The sequence below is a fragment of the Sinohyriopsis cumingii genome, chromosome 13, assembly GCF_028554795.1.
Source record: "Sinohyriopsis cumingii isolate HCF-2022 chromosome 13, ASM2855479v2, whole genome shotgun sequence".
In the NCBI taxonomy this organism is placed as follows: Eukaryota; Metazoa; Mollusca; class Bivalvia; order Unionida; family Unionidae; genus Sinohyriopsis; species Sinohyriopsis cumingii.
Genome location: NC_142973.1, coordinates 36,708,905 through 36,736,839, shown reverse-complemented (window position 1 = coordinate 36,736,839; position 27,935 = coordinate 36,708,905). Strand labels below are relative to the sequence as shown.

Below are 27,935 nucleotides of genomic sequence, written 5' to 3'. Positions count from 1 at the left end.
AATTGTCTGACTGAGTTCTAGTAAACAAGAGGCATAAGTGGGCCTAAGACTCTCACTCACCTTTTGTCATCTTGCAAATATGGTCACAATCCCATCTAAAAATAAGTTGTTTAAAGACTGTGTATTTTATCAGTGGCATCCATATTTGATTGTATGTTGGCATCATATGCATGAACATGAAAGCTCTTCATGCCAGGATGCCTTTTCCCAAATTCAGTCAAATTCTCTCGAGTGATTGCTTAGAAGGTTTTATTAAAAAGTTTTTCTGGTTTTAGTAATAATGTTCATATTTTGATTGTGGATCTGCATAATTTTTATAAATTTAAAAGGCTTTCATGTGCCATGATGCTCTATTTTGAATATGGTTGAAACTGGTTCTAGTGGTGTCTGATAAGAAGTTGAAAACAGCAAATGCTGACAGATGATGGACAGATGGTTGATGGTTGATGTATAACACATGATGCAACCGTACTTGGTGATCTAAAAACATACGATGCAAATGTAGAAGATGGATGTTATTCAATCACATGTTTATCAAGGAGAATTACAGTATATTAAGCAGTACGGATTTAAACTAAGAGGCATGGGGGTGGGTGGGAACAACAGTAATGCAGTAAAAGGTTTCATTTATGGCTTGGTATAATTAATATAAGCTTCAAATGCCTTCATTTCAGGATGTTCCCTGGCAAATTTGGTCAATTTAGGCTTAGTGATTTTAGAGAAGTTGGTTCTTAAATTTGCTGGTCAAATGGTATCAGGATGCCTTGTGTCAAATTTTGTTGAGTAGTTTTAGAGACATCATTTGAAGTTGTTTTTATTTCCAGCAAAGGTGCCATATTTTCTGACAGATCTGCATCACTGGTATGAACGTAAATGTCCAGATGCCAGTATGCCTTGTATTAAATCTAATTAGAATTACTCAAGTGGTTTTTGGGAAGAAGTGAAAAACAACAAATGCTGATAGCCAATGGGCAGACAATGTTTGGTGATGTATTGTCAAACCAATATCTCACACAATCTTCAGTAATATGGGATTTAAACCAAATAAAGGTATCAATGCTATCTATGGTCATGTAAAAAAAAATGTTTCTACAGTAGACTTAAAAGAACAGTCAAATATTTTTTTAATACATCATGCCATAATTTGATGAAACACCTATAAAACTCCAACACAAATCCATATCATCAAATTCTCTGCATTATCCAGCATCTTACCACACCCGTATGATAGACAGCATAATCCCAGAATTGGACTTCATTAACTTCCACTCAAACCTTCAGCATGGTTTATAATGAAAAAGCATGCTTTAACACAGTCTACAAAGATAAAGCATACTTTCCATTTAAGAATGGCAAGACAGAAATTCACAGCATATCAGAGTATAAAACTAAAGACCAATGGTAACTTTATATAAAAGTTTCAGTTGAATGTACAACCAATGCAGGTATATGTGACTTTCAAAAACTTTAGCACAAAACTATAACATTGTTTACAATTATGAAGCAAGCTTTCTGCTTAAGCAGGGGAGACAAGCATGTCAAGAATTCCTAGCTTTTAGACCAATAGTAATATCATACCAAATTTTGAGTTGAATGAAGCCACTTTCAAAAACACGAATACAAATACTCCAGCATTTGTCAGCATGATGCAACACAACTTATGGCTTAAATATGGGGCATTGAACAAAAATTGGAAGCAGCATGTACATGTGTATTCCACCAAGATGGGTACAAGGACCAGCAAAAAGTATCTAGTTGCTTTGGCAGATTTAGGTGGGTAAATTTCACAGCTACCGGCACGTAGAGAATGCCCTAAAATCAAGTATAACAGGCAAGACAAGGAATATCATGTATAAATTTTGTAACATTGTGCCTAAATATCACTTGAATGCAGCAAATGATGTGAAGAACTGTGACTTTCAAAACCTTGATGCCAAACTTCAACATTTGTAATGGCAATGCTGCCACTGCTACCAATGGAAATATGACTATATATCTTGCAATACCTAAGTGGGTGAAACAAAAATTAAAATCTTCAGAGCTCAATAAAAAAAACTGCCACTGTGTTCATCCTGTCAATATAAAATGGATTATGGCAGGAATATGTTTTATGCCAATACAAATATACAATGGTATACAAGTATATGACAATTAACCTAGTTAATGAAACTGAAAAAGGAGGTTACAGTTACCTTATGCAGAGACATGGCTGTACTTAGGACTGTAGCACTGAAAGCTCAATCAAGAGCCCAGAGATTTTTAGAGCAATGATAAACTGATTTTCCCACGTTTCTGAGAGTCAGAGACTCTTCCATGTGGTCAGTGAGAAACCCTGAATTCATGAACATGAACATTTCAAGTTTTATTACCATATTCTTTTAGCCATGGTCCCATTTGAAAAAAGGCAAACACTCAACATTTTAAATCATTTCCTCTATTTGAAACTGAAATGGTGTGTGTGTGTGTGTGTGTGTGTGTTTGTGTGATGTCTGTATTACATATTCATTTATAATATAGTTTTATTTAAGTCATTTGAGTTTATGACATTTATATTTTAATTCTAAAAATTTAGTGGCTGGCTTGTGTTATAGTAAAGGTACAGGCTACAATATGTGTAGAATTTCAAGGCCTATAGCTAAGGTCAAATCAACATCTATTTCGGTCAAAGAACGTCATACATTATTTGAATATAGGTCATGTCAACATAGCATGATACTTGGAGTACATTTGTCCTATAGAGATATCATACATGCAATAGTTGTTGATTGGCTCAATAATTTGAGAAGGTCAGAACATGACTGTTAAGTATTTCACAATCTAAGAAAAACCTTGTTCATTCAATGTAAATACATCCTCCCAATTGTCCAACAGACATGGTTCACATGTGCACCTTGCATGCCCACTAAAGAGAATGTTGGTGTCCCTCTGAGCTACATGTTGTCCCAGAGAAAAAATGCATGCACTTTGTTTAATGCTAATGAACAGCATGCAGAAGGTAGCATGGGATTTCGAAAATGATGTCCTCGAAGGAAGAATTATTACGACAGGCAGCAATCTTATGGGCTTTTAGTTTCATAAAAGAATGGCCTCTATTGGTAAAGGACTAAGAAGTTCTTTGATTATGGTGACAATCCAGCATGAGATAGCTGAAGCTGAAATATCAACAGAGCCCTTAAATTTCTACCCTGATCATCACCAGCACTGATTTGACTAAGACTGGGGTGCTCTGTTGGTAATGGAGTTATCAAAGGTAACTGATTTTTGGCTAAAATTCCCAGTTCACAAAGAGAGAACAGATTTGTAATCTCATTAAACTAAAGACAGCCAGTGTTGATAGACAAGGCATGAATCTTGCTCTGTCTTGTTGCAGATGTGATGATAATTAAAAACACTGTCCTGAGTGTAGATCCTGAAAGGTTCAAATGAGGTTTAGGTCAGAGACTATAAAGGCAAGATGGATTATATCTGGGAGTAAGAGAGAGGGCAGCTCTAAATACTTAATAAGATCTGCAAGGTATGAATCCAGAGAGAATTTAAGTGTGTTGCAAATGGCAGCTCTACTCCCTTTGATAGTCAATACTAAACAATAGTCAACAACTAGTCAATACTAAACATCTTTTGTTCTCTTTTGTTCTCATATAGAATCAAAAGGAAATCAGCAACTGAAGTTATGGAGGGTCAGCTAGGATCATCATGTTTCCTATGGCACAAATCACAGAAGAATCTCCACCTAGAATCATAAACTGTGTATGCAGAAGCTCACATAGCCTGAATGATACAACTGGCATACCAGCCCCAAAACGTTTTCTGATGGATAGATCACATGAGATGAGCCAAGTGTGAAGGTAGAGAATGTGTGTGCCTGTTGTGTAGCAGGGAGCCCCTGTACTTCAACAGAAGGTACCTCTTGCATGGCAGAGACATGGGATGATCTATCAACAGGTCCAGAGGACAAGTGAAACAGGATCAATGGCAGAACAGCAGGGCCATAAGAGCGATATGAACAGTGGAAGTTCTGACTTTCTGTAGAACTTGAGTCAGAATGGTGGGAAGACAAAATACATGAACAGATGATCCCACTGGAAGCTGAATGCAACCATTCTAGAGCATCCTAACTTGAATATGACATGCTGGTGAACAGACAGGAGTGGGGGGATCAGGTGCATACATGGGGACCTGGAACTGTTGTCAGGAATCTGTCCTGATTCATCTACCTGTGCAAATGGTGGCTACAATCAGGTGCTAGAGGAATAAGAACTGATAGAGAATGTCTGTGGGTTTTACACCTTGTGAGAAGGAAAAACTATTGAGGTCACATATGGAGAAATCCTAAGGAAATTAAATCTGCAGCAAGGTTCCGAGTATGGACAGGTAAAGGTGAGCAAGGTTCCCAATAGGGACTGGTAATGGTGAGCAAGGTTCCCAGTACGGACAGGTAAAGGTGAGCAAGGTTCCCAATAGGGACAGGTAAAGGTGAGGTCTATGCTCAAAGCACCTCTAGATCAACCACACATCTCACCTCTTTTCACATGAATTTGAGTCTCGACTCAACCAACGTGAGCATGTAAGAAAGCTTGCCAGTAGCTTACTGTGCATTGATGGTTTTTCCTGAGGTCTTCCTCCACCTAAAATACTCACTGTCATGTATAGCTTATTATGTTCTGTAAAGTGTCATTAAATCCCAATAACCAAACCATTATTACAACCCCTGACACCCTTTCAGGCTATGACCCAGTGGTCATAACTCAAAGTCATTATATAGTATTATATATCCTCCTTCAACAATTGCAGGTACAAATTTGGTCAGAAACAATACTAACAAAGGTGACTGCTGTGGCCTGAAATCAATTTACCACTCTTATAGATGGTTACCATATGGGTAGCATATGAACCAAGTTTGGTGAATTACCATCCGGTACTTTAAGATTAGACAGAGTTACAGTTGGACAGATGGATGGTATCATGATTTCCCCTCCATTAAATCATTTATGTCAACAGTTATGTAGCAATTTTCATTTTTACAACATGCCTAATTACCTTATTAGGTTGCTTGGAAGCCATGACCTCCCTGCGATAATGATAAAACTCCCACACCAATGATGGGTTTTCTGTAAAGGCTTCAAGAGTGGCCAGATCCTGGCAAATAAATACAATGCTTTTAATGATAATATCTAAGAAACATTTATATTTTGCAAATTGAATATTAGATTCTTTTTATTCTCAGCAAAACATTACTAGGGCTTTGCTCACTGCAGTATGAATTCTGTATTACCATGGTACATACAATATAAAAAATATGGCAATAAATGAATTAAAAATTAAATTGCATTACAATCCTTGTAGATGTTTTTTTTTTAAACATTAACACCATACAATTAATCTCAATTTTTTTCTTCCAATGAGATTAGCAGTACATAGAAATGGGAAGGAATATTTTTTTAAGTGCTAAATTTTCAGTACATGTGCCAGGACCCATCTGTGTTTCCAACGGTCATGGTCAGAGGTTCAGTGTGCTCAGACAGGGCAAAGAAAAGCTGTTACTATTATTTATAGTACAAATTCCATATTTGGAAGTGTACATAGGAAAGGTAACTATTTCATTTATTAATTTGACAGGAATTGACAATTTACAGTTAGTTCACAAAAATTTGTAGTAACTCAGAATCCACTAGGTACATAATGAGCCTTCTTCATATGACTACATATATATAAACTAGTCCAAAGGAAAAGAAAATGCCACTGTAAGTTAGATTTTATTGTACATTTGATTACTGACCTCTTTGCAAGGACCCTGGTGTGGAGTGATATTATAACTCTTGCATATTGTTATGATATGGATAACTCAACTGTAAATGAGGTTCATTAATTTCCACTCTGTGGATTAGAGTTAATGTGATAAATATGTATATATAAAGGACAGATGGTCCAAGAGACAGATTCAGGGTAACCACAATAATCCTAATGCTAAGATGTTGTTATAAATTTCACTGTTCAGTGCACACACTGAATTGACATCATTATATGATAACTACATTATGACATCACCCACACAACAATTTTGGTTTGGCTTTCATAGAAATATGCAAAATTTGTAATTTACATGTACTTAATGGTAGGTTTGACTAAATGTGCCATAATAAAACATGGACTGTGATGACAGCATAGTTTATATTGACTGAATGGGCCATAATAAAAAATGGACTGTGCTGACAGCACAGCTAATACTAACTGAATCTGCCATAATAAAACAGACTGTACTGACAGCATAGTTTACACTGACTGAATGTGTCATAATAAAACATGGACTGTGCTGACAGCATAGTTTATATTGACTGAATGTGTCATAATAAAACATGGACTGTGCTGACAGCACAGCTAATACTGATTGAGAGTGCCATAATAAAACATGGACTGTGCTGACATCATAGCTTATACTGACTGAATGTGCCATAATAAAACATGGACTGTGCTGACATCATAGCTTAAATTGAATGTGTCATAATAAAACATGGACTGTGCTGACATCATAGCTTATACTGACTTAATGTGCCATAATAAAATATGGACTGTGCCAACATCATAGCTAATATTGACTGAATGTGCCATAATAAAATATGGAATGTGCTGACATCATAGCTTATATTGACTGAATGTGCCATAATAAAACATGGACTTTGCTGACAGCACAGCTATTACTGACTGAATGTGCCATAATAAAACATGGACTGTGCTGACATCTTAGTTTATATTGACTGAATGTGCCATAATAAAACATGGACTGTGCTAACAGCACAGCTAATACTGATTGAATGTACCATAATAAAACATGGACTGTGCTGACAGCATGGCTAATATTGACTGAATGTGCCATAATAAAACATGGACTGTGCTGACATCATAGCATATGTTGGCTGAATGAACCATAATAAAACATGGACTGTGCTGACATTATAGTTTATATGGCTGAATGTGCCATAATAAAACATGGACTGTACTTACAGCACAGCTAATACTGACTGAATGTGCCATAATAAAATAAGGACTGTGCTGACATCATAGCTAATACTGACTGAATGTGCCATAATAAAACATGGACTGTGCTGACAGCACAGCTAATATTCATTGAATGTGGGATAATAAAACATGGACTGTGTTAATATCATAGCTTATATTGACTAAATGTGCCATAACAAAACATGGACTGTGCTGACATCATAGCTTATATTGACTGAATGTGCCATAATAAAACATGGACTGTACTGACAGCACAGCTAATACTGATTTAATGTGCCATAACAAAACATGGACTGTGCTAATATCATAGCTTATATTGACTGAATGTGCCATAACAAAACATGGACTGTGCTGACATCATAGTTTATATTGATTGAATGTGCCATAATAAAACATGGACTGTGCCTGACAGCATAGTTTACACTAACTGAATGTGCCATGATAAAACATAGACTGTGCTGACAGCATAGTTTACACTAACTGAATGTGCCATAATAAAACATAGACTGTGCTTACAGCATAGTTTACACTGAATGTGCCATAATAAAACATGGACTGTGCTGACAGCATAGTTTACACTAACTGAATGTACCATAATAAAACATGGACTGTGCTGACAGCACAGCTACATAATAAAACATGGACTGTGCTTACAGCATAGTTTATACTGAATGTGCCATAATAAAACATGGACTGTGCTGACAGCATAGTTTACACTAACTGAATGTACCATAATAAAACATGGACTGTGCTGACAGCACAGCTACATAATAAAACATGGACTGTGCTTACAGCATAGTTTACACTGAATGTGCCATAATAAAACATGGACTGTGCTGACAGCATAGTTTACACTAACTGAATGTACCATAATAAAACATGGACTGTGCTGACAACACAGCTACATAATAAAACATGGACTGTGCTTACAGCATAGTTTATACTGAATGTGCCATAATAAAACATGGACTGTGCTTACAGCAAGAGGAATTTACTGACTGCTTTTGACTAAATGCTTACAATTGAATTGTTCTGTTTCATAAAATATACAAATATGCTGCTTATCTAAATCTCTGTTTGAAAATAATACATTTTTTAAAACATTTAACAAGTCCAACATTTCACAAGAAATCATCCTTAACTTCACTGATACAAACCTGAGCCTGCCATTTTCTCCAGAAACCTCCAGCACCCCTAAAAGTTGGAACTCCACTTTCTGCACTTACTCCAGCACCTGTTAGAATAACAATGTGCTTTGCCTTAGCAAAATCCTTTCTGAAGGCTGCAAGATCAGAGCTGGGAAGTTTTGACTAAAACAAAAATGACAAAATAATTTAATTATTATTTTGTAGTGTGGTATTGTATGTTTTGCCTTTTTGTTCCTGATCTAGGTCATAGCCTTCTATCACTCATGACTTTTGCTCATTTTAGCAAATAAGCCACATACATGTACAATGTGCAAACCATGGATTAATAAACCATGAAAGTGAAGTGAACACACAATTGCCAGAATCAAACAAGACAGAGGCAGTGACTTAGATCAGTAACCACAAAACACCTATGACAGTACTGATGGTAGACATTTTCCTTGACATTTATTATCTATAAATCTACTTACTACCACACAGTTCCTTATCTGTGCTAGGAGTTTTCAGTGAGTTTCCATTTCTGGCAACAGTCTTGAACTTGGCCATGCTAATTATTTTATCCTCAATAGCAACTGGATACAGTTTACTAATTGTATTGAGACTACTTTATGCTGCTCGCTGCAAGCAGTTCTAAATAGACACATACTGATGAATGTAACTGTATCAAAATTAAACACACGCAAAATGGCTACTATCAATATATCCCCAACAACGATTCTGACTGGTACAATTATTATGTTGCAGTTGCCATGATTGAAGCTGTACTCAGATCAACTGTACTTGCCGAAGCGTTTCTATGAATTGCGTTAGCCAAAAGACATGCACATTTTGTAATTTACAAGTAGCACTGTTCTCTTGGTGATTTTACTTTGCAGTTCCACTATGATTATTTGTTCATGTCAGTACCACTGAGGATCCATCATAGTTCTTCTATTACTATATAACTGCATAGTACAATTGCTTGACACGAAACACGTATACACACTTCTAACCAATTACCCTTTTCTACTGGCTTACAACTGTCATAAAATCATAGAAAATATTTGCTTGGGAAATCTTTAAATGTCTGGTGAGTGTGTGGTCTGGTGGCCTAGCACCCTTTTCATTTAACAATATACCAATTACACCACTAAAATATGTTTGAAACAATTGTTCTTGTAATTTGCCAAAAACTGTTACCCAACGTGTGTATCCTTCCTGAATAGCAGTCAGGATCTCTTTTTCTCAATGAATCAATGTTGGTGTAATATATTCTTTGGTCAATGTAACTGGGGTGGATACAGTGGTGAATTCCATCATATTCCTTGGTCAATATAACTGGGATGGTTAAAGTGGTGAATTCCATCATATTCCTTGGTCAATGTAACTGGGGTGGATACAGTGGTGAATTCCACTTTTGTCATTGTAAAAGAACCCCGGAGTGTTCTCAAACCTGGTGCTGCTGCCAAAGACTGGACATTTTCACATGCTAATGCTATTACACCAAGCTGACCTCGAGTTGGCATGTCAGCACCAGGGTGGTCTCAGCTATCAATTTCTCTTTGACCCTCAATAGAATTATATTTTAGTGTATACGATGGTCTGGTAATATCACACTAAAACAGATGCTCATTGACAGGTGGAACAAAATCACTGTCGATGTTGGCATCGCTAGACAGCTTATCCAACACCCCATCGGTAAATTCTGCAACCTTATCACCATGGTGAGAATCCATTACTTATACATAATTGTCAAATCTAATCTTAAATACAAACCTCAATAATGTTTAAGTTTAATTATTCAAAGTAAATTTTTATCTCTGAATGCTGTTGATACTGTAAATGAATGTGAAAAATAATGTAATGTTTGGTATTTCACTAGGTCTTAGCAGCCATATTAAGGCAGCATTCTGATTATTATTTATCAACAAGACTATTCTATACCAAACCTTCAGCTCAGGTTCAAATAAACAAGGATGATCTGGACTCACACTCCTTTGAGATATTATGTAGAAGTCATTCAAAACCATTGGGATTAGAATGGAAAACAAGTCGACTACCTAAGATTACAGCCTTTTCCTCTCCTCAATGATTAATATTTTTTTAATTTCACTCCCTGAAGTTACTACTTGTGGTGGTGCAGGCATGTTTATGATTTGTTCTTCTATGTATTGTTTTGTTGTAGCATCAGCAACATATTCTTTGGAATAATCCATTGACACACCAGTGTCTCTGATTTCATCGTTTTCAGTGATCCCAGCCCAGTTCTTTGCAACAGCTCCTCACAGCCTCACAACAAAATCTTAAATGTCAAGATCTGATGTTTTGTAATTTCAACTGGTCTGCAGCAACATTTTTTATCCTATCAACAACTTGCATTACAACATGTTTAGCAAAGACAAGTCTGTGAGCACTCTTGGTGCACCCCTGAACAACATCACCAAAGTCAGTTCCATAACATGTTACATAAATGTGTCTTCTTGAGTTGTATGCAACAAATTGTAAGCTGTTACCTATGGGATTCTTAACACTATTATCATTACCTATGGGATTTTTATGATCAAGTTAATCAATTACAATGATTTCAATGCGACCCCAAATGAACCCACTTGCATGCTATATGACATACTCATATATGCCAACCCCAAGAAAGGTATAAACATAATTTTTACTAATATAAGTGGCAAAAAAGCATAATCTGAGCATAAAAGTGTAATCTATATATTACTAGTTCTAATATTAGTACCTCTACTTTGCTGGGGCTTTGACATCACAGTTAATAAATTACATTATATGATTAAAGTACTCTGTATGAAAAATGTACATTTGTTTTTACTACAAACCTGGATCTGAAGGTCAAAATACTAGGCAAGAAATGGACATAATTCATGTGGATCAGATCCAGAATCTAAATATGTACATAATTAAAAAAAATTTTATTCAACACTCACTTTAACTATACTACATGTTTAACTTTTGATGAATAATCATAAAGTCCACAAGTGCTGAAATGGCCATGATGAAGTGTTCAATCCGAGTGCTGTATTGCATCATTCTTTTTTTTTACAAATTTGCAAAGTGGTATTGATTTGTCCTGTTTCCGACTGGACATTTTTACAGTTTAAAAAGACCCATCTGCTGTAGGAATTTTCATCTGCAAGTCAAAACATTACGACTTAGTCAAAACAAAATCACTTTTTACCTAGGTGTATCATTACACTGTGATATTATCATTAGATTATGACTTAGTCAACCCAAAATCCCTTTTTACCTAGGTGTAATGTAGCACTATGAATGCTGGGACAGCTTGCACTAAAATGTAGCACTATGAATGCTGGGACAGCTTGCACTAAAATGTAGCACTATGAATGCTGGGACAGCTTGCACTAAAATGTAGCACTATGAATGCTGGGACAGCTTGCACTAAAATGACATGGTTTTAACTTCCATCTCTTATTAATTAATGAAATATTTTTAAATACAATTTAAATAATCAAAGTAACAGTCATGTGAAAGAAAATTTTAAAATCAATAAAAAGTATAAGATATCTTCAGAACTCTTAGGAAAAAACTATACACAAAATTTAGTTATTTCAAGGGTTCAGATCTCCACACTCTTTATCAAACTTGGGGTAAATTACTTTCCAGTGAGATTGATTACTCTAAAAATGTTGACTACAGTCATAATTACTTAAGTCTGGGCTGAGTAACCAATTAAATTAAAACTGTATGTACTCGCTTATTTATAAGTCCAGTCGAACTGCAAACTGCATAGTCTGTGATCTACCATCACATAATGTACCACTAGATCTGGATCTATGCAGTTTGTTGGGCCTAATTAGCAGAACATACAAAATATACATTGATCTCCTGTCACATTATGCAACAGCAGATTAGGGTCTATGTTGTTTGCATTAAGTTAAAAATGCCTGTACTCCCATTTAGAAGATGGTAATCCCTACCGGCTGTAGAGTATGTAATTGGCATATCCAATTAATTTCTCTATCTTTCCTAAATTAAAGTGCTGCTGGAGAGCTGTGCATCAGATTTAATATTTTCTACTATCTGATATTTAACACAATCTGTGTTGTGGTCAGATAATTAAAATGCTGAGACACCAGGGAATCTTTCTGATTACGGATATCCCTCAAGTGCTCTTTTATTCTCACTTGGAATTCCCTTTTTAGTCTCAACTACATGTTGTTTACCACATTTCATGCAGATGAGTAGATAGATGACACTGCATGTGGTACTGGTACAGTGTCCTATTACTTTTGAGGTTTTTTGGAGGATGGTGTTCCAAGCACTGACAAAATCGGGATAACAGTTATCCATTTTTGATAATAACTTAGAAAAATGTTAACAATGAAAAACATCTTTAAAATGGAAACAGTAATGAATGAATAGATAGAAATATATTAAGTTCCATGACTATATGTTGTTATTATTTGCTACCACAGAATAGTATGTACTTTTTTGTATATTGGTGTTCCATAAGCACCATCATATATATTAAAGTCAACAGTCACGACAACAAAAACAAACTGAACCAAAAATATCTTATAATTCAACGTTACATGTGCATTCATTGTTCATGCATAATGCCTAGTTTCCATTACTATAATTCTGGGTCCATTACTGTATTTCATCTCCGATACTGTATTTCATGAATATTTTCACCCTTCACTGTACATCAAACTGAAGGATTAACTTCCTGATTTGCACAGGATTTATCCATTTATTCAGTAATTTGGCATCCTTTTTGAGTTTACTTCTTGTGTAATAACAATTTTCTTTATAGAGGGAAATTTGTTGAGGACGCTGGATGGGTATTAGGTATACTTTATTTCAGCATGCAGGTGATGATATGACTGGTTGCCATGGCAACCAAATCGAGCCTAAAATGTGTAAAAATCATGACAAAAGTACATATTTTTAGCATTTATTTATACTAAGCTTTCTACTTTCTTGCCAAATCAGTCATGCTTTGAATTTTTTTAATTTATGATTGAGAAAAGTGAGATTTTCTAATTATTTGGCTTGGATTATCCAAGTTTCACCAAATATAGGTGTTTTGTTTTCAGTGAAATGTTAAGATTGAACACTTAATACAGTAAAGTTGTGGCTGTATATTCTATTTTTCTATGATGTAATCACATGGTCTGAAACATTTCAAACATAAAAAGTACTCTGGTCTAGCATTTAATTTGTTGAATTGGTACCAAATAGCTTGGTTACTATGGCAACAATAAAACAATAGACTGATAATATTAGGATCTTAGAGATGATTTTATACCAAATCTCTAAAACAACAATACCTGTGTTCAAGTTCAGAAAGCTTAAATGAAAACTGATGAATGACAAACAATTCATAAAATGCATGAAGGTAAAAATAATATGATCATTTTTATGCATATTTATCGACACATATACATACATATTATGTACTTGGGTACTGCATCATTTTGATCCAGACACAAGGAATATACCATGATGACCACTGATGATGAATCAAGGTAATGTATCCTAAGATAAGAATTGTATCAAGAAAAAACTGAGAAGATCAGCTTGCAAACGTGTTACAAGATTTTCCTGTCAATGAAAACTTTAGATAAGTGGGAATTAATGTATGTAATCATGGATTTATTTTGTATCATGGAAGCATGCAGAATTTATGGTGAATGCCTTAAGTTTACATACAAATAAAAAAACTTAAATTTATTGAACAGTCCTCAATATCCAAGTGTGTTCCTCTTTTTTAATCTATTGTTTATTCCAAAAAACTCTACCAAATAAAACTGCTTCTTAACCCAACACACTTTAAGTATGCCAATCCATTATATCTATCTGTTTTGTATGCAGTGTTGGACAACCTGCTGTCTAGAAAATTTGCTATGTAAAAAACCATGTAAATGCCTATGTACTCAAGATGTCAGAAAAGAGTTCAACCCAAGTTTTAAAACTGTTTCATCAGTACAAATGATTAACAGAGCAGTATAAACTGGCAGATTTAAAGTAACGTGAATTGAAAGATCAAAATAAAAAGTTCGTTTTCGGTTTAAACTAAATGTGCAAAAATACAGTAACTTCTGACAATGAGAAAGATAATATTCTACCAGGTGCAAAGAATATGCAAAATCTCATCTGTAGTTTGTTTGGAAGCACATTGTTTTTATATTCGTGTTTTGGAGAACATGATCAGAAATTAAGCATGTACTCTTATGACTTTGGGATAAAAATAAGCCCAAAAAACAGACGGTTGTCAACAAAAAATAGAAAAATGAAATTGCATCAGTTGCTAAAATAAATATTTGCATTTCAAAAGCACTGATATGAGTTTCAATATATTGGTATATATACACACACACACACACACACAGACACACACACACACACACAAAATGATATTTGCAATGGCAAGACTCTCCTTAAAGCTGTCTTATTTAAAATAAAACTGCACACTTCAGTCATACAAAAATAAAATTGTGTGAAAATCAAATTTCAGAGAACTACAATTTAGAAAATAAAAACAATAAATAAAAAGTCTCCAAACTAGAGACAGAAATATACAAATATAATCAAGCTTAATTCAGTGCTTAATATGTCATTTTTATAGTACACTACTCCTACTGTATATTCAAGTGCTATTCCATTGTTTTACCCCAGTGCTATTCCATTGTTTTATCCCAGTGTTATTCCAATTTTTTACTCCAGTACTATTCCATTATTTTACCCCAGTGCTATTCCATTGTTTTATCCTAGTGCTATTCCACTGTTTTACCCCAGTGCTATTCCACAGTTTTACCCCAGTGCTATTCCATTGTTTAACCCCAGTGCTATTCTAGTTTTACCCCAGTGCTATTTCATTGTTTTATCCCAGTGCTATTCCAGTTTTACCCCAGTGCTATTCCATTGTTTTATCCCTGTGCTATTCCATTGTTTTACCCCAGTGCTATTCCACAGTTTTACCCCAGTGCTATTCCATTGTTTTATCCCAGTGCTATTCCATTGTTTCACCCCAGTGCTATTCCACAGTTTTACCCCAGTGCTGTTCCTTTGTTTTATCCCTGTGATATTCCACTGTTTTACACCAGTGCCCACAATGTTCATAATAATGTAAATGCATAAACAGCAATAACAACAACAACAAACGGTACAAAAAATATATCTTTAATTTTTTTTTTATTATCCATTACTTTATTTCATCTCCATTACTGCACATTATGTGTTTAGGTAGACTGCGTTGAGATCACAGGCACTCATTTAAGTCAGAGGGAACCATGGCTGATTTGGACCATGGCTGATTCAGACCATGGCTGATTTAGACCGTGCTTCAAAGAAAGGTTTGTAAAATGTATTTCATCTTTCAACAGCGGGAACAACTTTTTTTTGTTATCATTTTCTTTGGTTTAATAATTACAAGACCTGCAAGATTATCAGAATATAGAGTAGAATATTGTATTGAATTAAATCCTACACTTGAGGACACAAGTTTACTTTTTCACTATACATTTGTTATTTACCACTAATAGTATATATTACAATATACGGGATAAAGATTCATTCTAAATAAAACTATAACACAAACATAATCCTATAAATCCATGAGCCCTGATTTTATGATTTTTGTCAGTGCTAGTAATTTTATTTTTATTTTCTCATGAAAAAAGTATTTATTTGCATACTTTTTCATTGAACTGCTTTAAAAAATATTTCACTACTAACTTGCCATTACAAGATAAACAGTCTTACATTGTTTCTATTCAATTGTATATAATCCCCTTTTTATCTTGCATACAATCAGGGTTTTGTTTCCTTAAATATATATTTGAACTGCTCATAGTACCTGTGAAATAATGAGAATATTATCTTTTAAGCCAATGTAAATGTCACAAAAGTTAATATTTCACATGGTACAAATCAACCAGTAATATGTGCTGAAAAAGCCTGGGCCGAATCAGCCAGTGTCTGTATTCAGAAATAAGCAACAAAACCAGTTGTGATTGGTGCATTTTGTAAGAGTTGTACTTTCTGTTAAGCTTAACAAAGTTGAGCCTCTTGGCAACATGTGAAATGATGTTAATTCATATCTAGATCATCTTTTATATTTTTTATAATTTTTTTAAAATGTGGTACTCGTGACCGAAACTGTGTCTGTTAGAATCAGGTCACAATTAGTACTTCCAGTTCAGTACCAAGTACTTCCAGTTCAGTACCCACGAATGTAGTTCTAGTCTATTTTTGGAACATTTTTTCCTCTCTCATTTTGGTGGTGATAGAAGAGTTTTATTTATGCATTTTTGGTAGGGATTTAAAGGTAATTGTTTATTCTTGAGAATATGAGCTCAGGGTGTGGTTGTCCATGTGTATTTCGGCGACATTGCACAGTGAGTAATAAGGCCTTGGTGATGATCGGGAAGCGAAATCTGTGTTCTGTTTACATGCTTTGTTGACAGTCTAGCATCTCAAAAAAGAGCAGGTCAACCTTTGACAAGAACTTCACCGTGAAGTCATCTTTGAAGGTATTTTAGATTAACATATGATTTGTATTGATTGTCACACAGTGGAAAGGTCAGTATTGAGAAACAAATGTAGAGAACATATAGTAAAATTAATTGTGTTCTATGGCCTGTTGTGACTAGATAACTCTTACCCCTGTCTAGTTCCAGCAGAGTTATCTCTCTTAATGCACTGGCGTACCTGGTCCTGTCCTTGTCAAATCGACCATCTAACCACAGGGGCTCGTTACACAGAAAATCAAGGGACTGGGGTTCTAACCTGTAGGTTAGAACCCCCATTCCTTGATTTTCTTTGTAACGAGCCCCTGTTATCTAACATTGCTCTGTAGGAAAATGTGCGACACGCTCGCTAACGTTGTTTTAAGGTACAGTTATTTCACCAAACATTAGCATTAAGGGCTGTGGAAAAACAATTAGTACCATGATACCAGATAGCGGGATGAGTGTTACAAATTGTTTTCACATATTTATTCACTGAAACGAATGCTTGTCTTCGAGACTGAGTCTCGGAGCTGATCTTACAATGCAAAAGTAGAAAGATCACCCTAAAGAGCTGATCTGTAACATAATACAGTACCTTTCCTGCTTCCATATTTAATAGAACCTTGCCTAGAATGACAGTGGGCGCAAATCTTCCTGGGGACTGCGACGGCTTCCTTATAAAACTTGTCAACCAGGAAGACAGTGATCGCATTTCATAGAAAAAGAATGTAAACAATACACATATAAACTTTCAAAGTGCGCATGAGTACACTGTAGAGTTACGCAAGAGTTGTTGTTCTTGAATTGCGAGTTAGAAGTGGCATTAAGGACTCACGGTACTAATTCAGTTCCCATAGTAAACCTATGCAAACACCGTGATATTAAAAATTCAATAACTGAGTGCTCATCATCAAACCTATATTTATCAGTATAGATAAAACCTGGATGTCAACTTCTGTGTAGAGGAAACGATATGAGCCGCGGCATTTTCTGGAACTGCATGTGTTTGAAACATGTGCTTTCAATTCCGCACCAAAGAGTCAGGGGCTAATTTTAGTAATGAGTGTTCCAAACTCAAGACTTTAAAGAACTGAAATTCTATCAATAAAACAATGTCTCTATTTTTTCACTTACAACTAGGATAGCTCTCAAAAGATTATTTTTACTACAACATAACCAACATTATTAACCAATCCTGGTCAGACTAACCCATATATACTCTATGTTATGTTACCCATTTCCAGGCTGGGTTCCCATTTTTCCATACCATTAGTACCGTGTGCCCTTAACGTGTAATGTGAAGGACTTACGGCACTAATTCATTTCCCATAGTAAACCTATGCAAACCTCATGATATTAAAAATTCAATAACTTAAAAGTTTTGAGTGCTCATAGTAGTGAAGGGGGGCACCCTACGTACAATGGGAATTAGCATTACAGGGACCCCTGGGTCAATCTACGTACAATGGAAATTTAACATGGCGAAAAATCGTGGGTCAATCTACGTACAAGGGGAATTTAACATGGGAATAAATCGTGGGTCACTCTACGTACAAGGGGAATTTAACATGGGATTTTTTTTAAATTTTAAAAAAAAATTTTTTTAAAAAAAGGGGTAGGCAATGGAAAGGCTATCTCTTTTCGAGAAATATGGCTGGCCCTGAAAAGGGCCTTTGGGTTTTATGTTAATGTATTCATTAACATAAATGGCACCGCATTGGTCTTCTTCTTGTCCTTAGGCTGCGTCTTACTGTTGGTCCGTACATCAGCACTCTTTTCAGGCATCCTTGTCTTTCGACGTAGATCCTACGTATCCACAGGCTGGTGTTTGTCCTGTGGACAACGGTCCACTTCGATCGGACATACATGAGCAAGTCTGTCCGAAACATCATGGAAGACACAAGGGTGGATGACTCAACTGTAGTCCACATCTTGAAGCGACGAGAACAGGTGAATCAATGCATTGAACGGCGCTTATTTATAGGCGGAGGAAGGATTGAAACGGATTGAGTTCATTTACCAATCCGAACACGCGTTACAGAATTCAGTCAGCTCGCATCCAATCCGAAGAGAGCAGTCTGTGACGTCACGTAGTCAATATAGATTCGCTAGCGCTTGTGTGCAGTCAATCTATGCGACAGTGATTCAACATGACGGAAACTCAGAAAACGATTCACTGGGGTGCACCAGCAGGGGAGATTGCCCAAGGGAACCCGGACTTACTTTCAGAAGAGGTGAATTGGGATTTTGTGGATTTTCTCTCCTCGCAAGAATTTGTTCCGGAACCTTCGTTACTTTCTTCATTACCGCAAGTGGAGAATTTTAGACAGAGACAGAAAGAAGAATTGGAGAAATTTATACAACGACAAAAGGAAGCGGAACAGACTTTTCTCCTACAGCAACAGCAACAAGAAGAAGAGGTAAGAAAAAAACAACAGCAAGAAGAAGTAGCAGCAAAGAAACAAGAGGGTGAAAATCAAACGGTCACGGTACTGTTGGACATTTTAGCGGAGTTAAGAAGTCTGAAACAAATGTATCAGACTTCTTTATCACGACCGAAGAGAATACGACCTTCCCGAGCCAAACATGTCAACCCTGTGACTAAGCCTACCGTACCACCCTTAGTGATTTCAACCCAATCATTATCATCAACATTACGCAGTCCAGAAGTAGGCCTTGGCCGTGGCAAAGGCTTAAGGCAGTTAAAATTGATTGCTTAAACTCACCCCTACACCATGAAGAAAAAAGGCCCTTTTCAGGGCCACCCACATTTCTCGAAAAGAAATACAATTTCAATTTGCCAATAACTCAAAAAAAAACTCACCCATGTTACCCTTTTAATACGTGTCTGTGTATGAGTGCGTGAGTGTAGCTTCTTATTTTAAAATCACAACTCAAAGACACTTACCTTATATCATTCATTTATTCTTTTCTCCATTTTTTACAATCCAATTCACAATTTATAACTCAACACTTTAATAAAAAGTTCATTAATTTCTTCTTTTCTCCTTGTTTAGTCTCTCTGTTTTTTGAATTTCTTCACCGTCACACTCTTTTCCTCTTCTTCCTCCTCGCTTTCTTCCCTTCTTCTTTTTTTCTCCTGTTTCTTTTTCTTCACCTGTCTTCTTTCTTCCTCAGAAGAATCCCTCTCTTCTTCTGAAGAATCCCTCTCTTCTTCTGAAGAATTCCTCTCTTCTTCTGACTCCTCTTGTTTCTTTTTGGGGCAATCTGGAGACCAATGTCCTTTTTCTTTACAATAATAACAGGTATCTTGACTTTTGTCTTTTTTATCCCCTGTTTTTTTTCTTTTTTGACGGTCTGGACACTCTGAAGACCAATGCCCTTTCTTCTGACAGATATAGCAAGTATCTTGACTTTTATCTCTAAAGGAAGGAGAGTAGTCCGTAGGCTGGTCTGAAGAGAATTTTCTAATGACCCCTCGCAAAGCTCTGACGAAACGTTCCATCTGGTCAGTCTCTTCCATCGTTGTGCTCGGCTCGAGAGTGAAATGAATAGTGAAAGGACAAGACACACACCCTTTTATATACGCTGGTCTGCTATGACTATAAAGTAGTTTATGGTGTTTGAACTTGAGTCATTTGACTTTTTGCTTTCAAGATGAAACGATCCCATTCATTCGAGAAGAAAGAAGAAGAAAGTAAGAGGCAGAAACGTGATCTATCGCCTCGTACCAGGGCTGAGATCTTGGCACAAATTCATGCCAGTGATTTTGAAGAGGACATGAGTGAACCAGAATCCGAACCCTCTAAACCAAGTTCATCACCCTTAGTTAACCCTGAAAAGTACTATTCCATTCGAGAGACGGAAAAGCGCTCCTCTAGAAAATTTAGAACCACGGCTTACAAATACACGGTGAAGTTTAAAGATTTCAAGGCTGAAGTGCCGTTAGAGAAAGCAGAAGGGTTCATCACTGAGGTGTGGGATTCTTTGCTCACTGCACTCAAGCGACAATGTCAACCCAAAGAAGACGATCGCTTGAGACTTTCCATACAACACGACGGTTTGAAATCCCCTGTTTGGATCGAGTTTAGCACCCCTGCAGAATTAACTGCTTCCAAAGTCATGGACAAGATTCAACACGTACAACAATCTAATGATCAGTTTGACATCACCGATGGTAAAGCCACACTGGATATGACCCACGTCTCTCCTCCTCAAGGGACTGGACGCAAAAAGATGTTATTGGTGGACGACCTTCGCAACACCAAAACGAGTCTCGTCCGAATTAACAACCCTCATGACCAGATGTGTTTAGCCCGTGCCATCGTGGTGGGACGAACCTATGCCAACAAGAACGACACGGTAGAATGGAAAAGAACCTGGAACACTATTCAACGTTCCGACCGAGCCAAACAACGAAACGAAGCAGAACTCCTGTTACAACAAGCCGGACTGCCCAAAGACACACCCTGTGGCATTCCTGAGATGCAAAAATTGCAAGATGCCCTAGCTCCACGCTACACCTTGAAAGTGCACCCTCAAGAAGTGCGCGGACCTCTGTTGTTTCGAGGCCAAGACTTTAAGGACGGAAAATACATTCACCTTTATCATCACGATGACCATTTCGATACCATTACCAGTATCACTGGATTCCTGGGATATGTTTATTATTGTGAGAAATGTGACCATGGTTATAACAATCGAGAGCAACACAAACATTGTGGATCGAAATGCACAGGATGTTTGGCCTCTTCACCCTGTCTGAGCGAAGAACCAGTGCCTTGTTCCACGTGTGTGCGCACGTTTGTCAGCCCTACCTGTTACCAACAACATCTGAAGACGCAAGGTTCACAGAAGAAATGCGCTTGTCAACTGCTGAGATTGTGCCCTACGTGTGAACAAGTCATACGTACCAATAATACCAAGGCACACGTATGTTCAGGAAAGAAAAAATGTCACATTTGTCACCACATCGTGGACTTGGAACACCAATGTTACGTGCAAAAATACCAACCCTCACCAGAGAAAGAGGACGGTCACAAGAAGAAAGGCAATTTCATCTTTTTCGATTTCGAATGCATGCAAGAGACCGGCATTCACATTCCTAATTTTTGCGTGGCTCATCGAGCGTGCGAGAAGTGCATTCAAGAACCTATCTTCAGTCATTGCCCTCACTGCAGCAAGATACCCGGAGGACGTGAAAAAATCTTTCGGGGACCGAACACATTAGCCGATTTTGCCCAATGGGTCTTAGACCCCGTCGACAAGACGTGGAGCCAAGAGGACATCGAACGTTACGGAGATTGTCATCGTCATGCCACGGTGATGGCTCACAATTTTTCCGGATACGATGGACAGTTTCTTTTGAGGTACTATACGGAACAAGGCACCGAGCGTCCTAAAGTGACTTTGAACGGAGCCAAAATCATTTTCATGCAAGTGGGACAAGTGCAGTTTAAAGATTCGATGAGCTATTTGGCCATGCCTTTGAGTCGAATGCCTAAAACGTTTGGAATGACAGAAATGGCTAAAGGGTACTTTCCACACTTTTTCAATACGGAAGCCAATCAACACGCCGTTCTACCCCATTTACCTGAGGCTCACTATTACGACCCCGACAACATGCGTACCGAACAACGAGAAGCTTTCTACGCTTGGTACCAGGCTCACGCTTTGGACCCTTTCGACTTTCAGGAAGAAATGCTAAAGTATTGTCGTTCCGACGTGGACATTTTACGGCGTTGCTGTGGAAAATTTCGAGAACTGTTCATGGAACACGGAGGGGTGGATCCTTTGAAAGAAGCTTGCACCATTGCCAAAGCGTGTTCCCTAGTGTATCGACAACGATTCATGCCTGAAAACACCGTGGCTGTCATCAGCCCTCAAACGACCCACTTTGTCAAACGTCAATACTCGGTCAAAGCCCTACGTTGGTTACATTACTTGTGCGACAAGGAAGACAAGTGGATTCAGCATGCCCGCAACGGAGGGGGCGAAAAGACCATCGGAACGTATTCGGTCGATGGCTGGGACTTAGAAAACCCCAAGATCGTGTACGAGTTTAACGGTTGCTTATTTCACGGATGTCCTGTTTGTTACCCTGACCGTGGCACTAAAAATCAGTTTTTGCAACGAACCATGGAAGACTTGTACCAGGACACTTGTCAGCGACGCCTAAAGTTAGAACAGGAAGGATACCAAGTGGTGGAAATGTGGGAACACGAGTACGATCACCGTATGAAAACCGATCCCGAGTTTAAACGCCTCGTGGAAAGTTACCAGTTCATGGACCCGCTGAACCCAAGGGATAGTTTGTACGGAGGAAGGACCAATGCCACCTGTTTGCTGTACCAAGCCGACGAAGAGAAAGGAGAAGAAATCAAATACTTGGACGTGTGTTCGCTGTATCCCTACGTGTGCAAATATTGTCGCTTTCCTGTAGGGCACCCGCAATTGCTGACGGAACACATCGACCTGGTCAACATTCGACAATACGAAGGCTTGATCAAGTGCAAAGTTTTGCCTCCCACGAACCTATACCACCCCGTCTTACCTCACCATTGTCAAGGCAAACTGATGTTTCCCTTGTGCCGTACTTGTGCCGAAACGTGCAACCAAGACCAACCTTGTCAGCACAGTCAGGAAGAACGGGCCTTGACGGGAACTTGGGTCAGCGTAGAATTGTTCAAAGCTCTGGACATGGGATACCAACTGTTAGAAGTGTACGAAATTTGCCACTTTCCCAAGACACAACAGTACTGCAAAGGTGACCCTACTCAGAAAGGCATTTTCGCCGACTACGTGGATGCCTTTTTGAAACTGAAGCAAGAAGCCAGCGGCTATCCTTCCTGGTGTCACACTCCCGAAGACCAAATAAAATTCAAAGAGAAATACCGGGAACAAGAAGGCATCACTTTAGACCACATCGAGAAAAACGAAGGCAGGCGATCGTTTGCCAAAGTGATGTTAAATTGCTTGTGGGGTAAAATGGCACAACGACCGTGTTTACCCAAGACGGAATATTTGACAGAACCTTCCCGCTACTTCCAGATGATTCACGACAAAACCAAATACATGAAACACGTGGACGTCGTTCGAGAGAATTTAATCTTGGTCAATTACGAAGAAGATCTGGACTTTGTACAAGACGACCCTTTTGGAAATGTCATCATTGCGGCTTACGTGACAGCTCATGCTCGCTTAAAATTGTACGAAGCTTTAGAACTGTTAGAAGAACGCGTCCTGTACTTTGACACGGACAGTTGCATTTACATCCATCACCCGATTCAACATCACCCTAACATCGAAGGAGACCGTTTAGGAGCCTGGACAGACGAGCATCCCGACGACAAGATTCTAAGTTTCGTCAGTGGCGGTCCCAAAAATTACGGCTACGAATACCGGGACAAACAAGGAGAAGTGCACACGACGTGCAAAGTGAAAGGACTGACTCTGAATTATCGTACCAGTCGAGTGGTCAACTTTGGGGTATTGAAAGAAGCCTTGCAATCGGGAGAGGATGGAAACTTTAAAGTGACCACCTACCAGCCGAACAAGATTGTACGTTTACCCACTCACCACATCGTCAGTCGACCCCTGGAAAAAGTCTATCAAATCGTGTACCAGAAGCGAGTTCGACTTCCCAATCATTTCACCTTACCGTATGGACACGTTGGTATAAAACATTGGTTGTAAGAGGATAGCCACCCACCAGAAAGATGACTTCGCCACAGCAAGAATCGAGTGAGAAACCCGATGAGAACTCCAAGTTCAAACCCTACCATTTTCCAGTCTTCTTACCTGACTATTGTGATTGTGCCCGTCGATTGGACACGTTTCAGAAATGGCCTACGGATAGGGAAGGATTACCTTCTTCGCATGTTTTAGCTAGAACAGGATTTGTCTACTTGGGACCTGAGTCAGGATTGGGATACGAGGTACAGTGTTTCGCTTGCGGACTGAAGTTACGAATGGATCTATGTATCTATAAAGATTCAGCTATTCTGGAACATACTCGATGGTCTCCGCACTGCCCTTACCTTTCTATGGCCTTTCCACTCATTACACTACGGTACAATGTTGACGGTACCTTAGAGACGGTACCTTCCGAAACAAGACATAAAAAACGTAAAAAAGGAAAGATGTACAAGCTGGAGACTGCATTGAGACTAGTATAAAAAGGGGGCTATGGTCAAGATCGATAGTTCATTGTGACTACCAAGACCGAGCGAACAAGATGAATACTTTGAAAAAGACATCGTTCCAGTTTGGGGATTGTAAAAAAGCTGTATCTTTCTCTAGTGCGACTAATACTGGATGGATAAGACCCATGCATTGCGACGGAAAATGTCCGGAAGGAAACTGCGATTGTCCATGTGGTTACCATTGTAATTGCGTAACGGAGTTTGCAGACGAGTGCGATTGTGAGCCTTGCGATGGGACCGATGCTGTACGTTGTGACCTGAGCGATGCCGTAAAGCATTATGGGAACTTTAGTGCCCCTACCCCTATCATGGAAAGTGATGCTGTGCGTGTCAAACCTGTGGGGTGCGAAAGCGATGCTGCTCGTCCTCTTGGACATTTTACTGGGTTTCGTTTTAAAGGGGAATGTTCACCTTCACGTCTACCCCCCTACGGATGTCATCCAGCCCTGAGCAAACTCCTGTTCATGTCACCCAACCCTCATCGAAACGAACCTGTGAAAGACGAATATTCGTTTCCTGTGCGTTTGTCGGAATACTGCGACTTTGAAAATCGTCTTCAATCGTTCAAAGGAAAATGGCCAAAGTATCTGGGAGGACCGACCCCCGAAGAATTAGCCAGAGCCGGATTTTTCTACTTGGGCGAAGGAGATAAAGTCAAGTGCTTCAGTTGCGGTGTGTCACTTCACCACTGGGAACCGCAAGATTCGGCCTACGTTGAACATGCTCGATGGTCACCGAATTGTCATTACTTACCCTTAGTGGGACCGAGACATTGAAGTAACTTCTTACCATAATAATTTGTTCATGGATACTTTACAAGAGAACATTCGTGCTTTGCCTGTGGAGTTGAGAGAACGCATTTACCGAGAGCTGGTCAAAATACAAGTGAAACGTAAAGAACAATTGCATCCGTTACGTCACCGGTGTTTGAACCACTGGTACCTGAAGGCTATACAAGGATTGATTCAATTGAAAGTGTTCCATCGGACAGACATTGATCAACGATCCTCTAGTTTTAAAAAGGATTGGTTTGGTATGGACGATTGTAGTTACATCATTGTAAACGTACTGCATCGAATTCCAGAGGAAGAGTTAACGAATTACCAACATCTTGAACACAATGTCAACTTGGTGAAAGAGGAAACTTCTGAACGAATTGTAATGTGTAGATTAGTGACTCAACGATTTAAATTCGACACTGAAGTGAAACCATGTTTGTGCAAAGAGTACATTTCTTGTGTCAGACCAAAGAGGATTTAGTATGACCTATTCATGGATACTTTGCTAGAGAACATTCGTGCTTTGCCTGTGGAGTTGAGAGAACGCATTTACCGAGAACTGATCAAAATACAAGTGAAACGCAAACTCAAAGTGATTCATCCGTTTTTAAATTATGCTCTGTTCCAAAGTACAAGAAGACTGATTATGAGTGGATATTACATTAGGCACAAAGTTAAACGAGGCTATTGGCTACCACCCAGCGATTCCAAAAACAGTGTATATACTTATGGATACTTTACAAGAGTACATTTTGGGCTTGCCTGAGGAGTTGAGAGAAAGGATTTATCGAGAGTTGGTGAAAATACAAGTGAAACGTAAAGAACAATTGCATCCGTTACGTCACCAGATCTTTAACCACTGGTACCTGAATGGTATAAGAGGACTGATTCGTCAGAAATTTTTTCACTGGTCAGACCTTGTTGAATACTTTCAGTATATGAATGATGATGATGGGCTAGACGTTCGTAATTTTGGTTACTTGGAGATTCACTTACTGCAACGTATTGAGGAAGACGAGTTAAAGGATTACCAACATTTGTTACATGGAATCTGCTTAGAAAAAGACGAAACATCTAGACAAACTCTGGCGTTTCAGTTACAGTATGTAACATTTAAATTCCCTACTGGAGAACGAACGTGTTTGGTTAGAAATTACCTTTATTGCTTCCGAAACAAAGACACTATAAAATCAAGTTGCCATGCCACGGATTATGTCACATATCATTCAACAGATTCCGTGGAAGGAACTCAATGACCATATTCAAACCGTGGATCATTACCATCAATTATTACAAGAACTATATCCATTCAATTTGGGACGACAAGTGGTGTGTGTCTTAGTGACTTGTTTTCTGGGATTTCGTTTACCAGCCGATTCCTTGTGGACTCTTTACGATCAGTACTTACCACCTCCATGGCCTTAAATGGTCACGAAAAACTCCTTTTGCTCAAAGCCTTGCGTTTTCATCTGGATACTTCTCGACCTCAACAGGAAAAAAAGATTCGTCAACTTTTAGCTACCCAAGACGTGTATGACGATGTGTGTGTAGCTTGTGACTTACATCCCCATTGGACAGATGTTCGTGATTGGAAAAAGGGGGGTTTTGAGGCTTGGACCCAAGAAGTGGCCCAGTATGCACAAGAGTTGTTCAAGGAAAAAAGTTACTTTTCAACCCGTGTTAGTGACGGTGCCAGAAGAACCCGTCACCGAGAACAACCACTCGCTTCAGGACAGGACTGTCATGGACATGCCTGAAAGGTCATTCCGGGAGGACACTTGTGTGACAATACCTCATGTAGAGACTGTAAGAACATTACACACTGTCCCTAGGACATCTTGGTTAACCAAAACATGTTGTACAGACACTTGTTTATATTCCACTTTGATCGCTTTGCTGTGTTTTATATTCCTGTACATCACTATTTGGGTTGTATGTATTTTTGTCTTTCGTGTTCATATTTGAAACATTCAATAAACGTGTTCTGAAAAAGTATATAAACTCTTGTCTTGTTTGTTTTTTCGTGTCACAAGTGACATTTCTCATACCATGGCTACCTCTGCTGTCTCTGCTCCCTCTTCCTCTACTGTCAAAGTCATCGACGAACACTTAGATCGTGCCAGTTGGGAGGCTTTGTATCTTCGCCATCCCTTTAACATGCTCATTGCTGGACCTAGCGGTTCAGGCAAAACCGAATTCGTCAAACGTTTGATCGAACATAAACATCATTTGATCGATCGGCCCCCTCAACGGATCGTGTGGTGTTACAAAGAGTGGCAATCGGCGTACAACCTCTTGCGAGAAAGTCAAGGCGATTCCATCGTGTTTGTGGAAGGCATTCCTAAAGAA

General features: G+C 38.2%; 1 protein-coding gene across 1 annotated transcript in view; it reads right to left on the bottom strand.

The window, feature by feature from the left end:
* Nucleotides 1-17,418, bottom strand: part of LOC149785215 (NAD-dependent protein deacylase sirtuin-5, mitochondrial-like) — a 65,214-nt gene extending 47,796 nt beyond the window's left edge. The window contains exons 1-3 of the mRNA XM_089979030.1: nucleotides 17,238-17,418; nucleotides 8,172-8,324; nucleotides 5,038-5,136 (exon numbers count right to left, since the gene is read on the bottom strand). Of these exons, the coding sequence (XP_089835156.1) occupies nucleotides 5,038-5,136; nucleotides 8,172-8,324; nucleotides 17,238-17,354 (369 nt within the window). The 5' untranslated portion in view covers nucleotides 17,355-17,418. The remainder of the gene's footprint in view (nucleotides 1-5,037; nucleotides 5,137-8,171; nucleotides 8,325-17,237) is intronic.
* Between the last annotated feature and the right edge of the window lie 10,517 nt (nucleotides 17,419-27,935).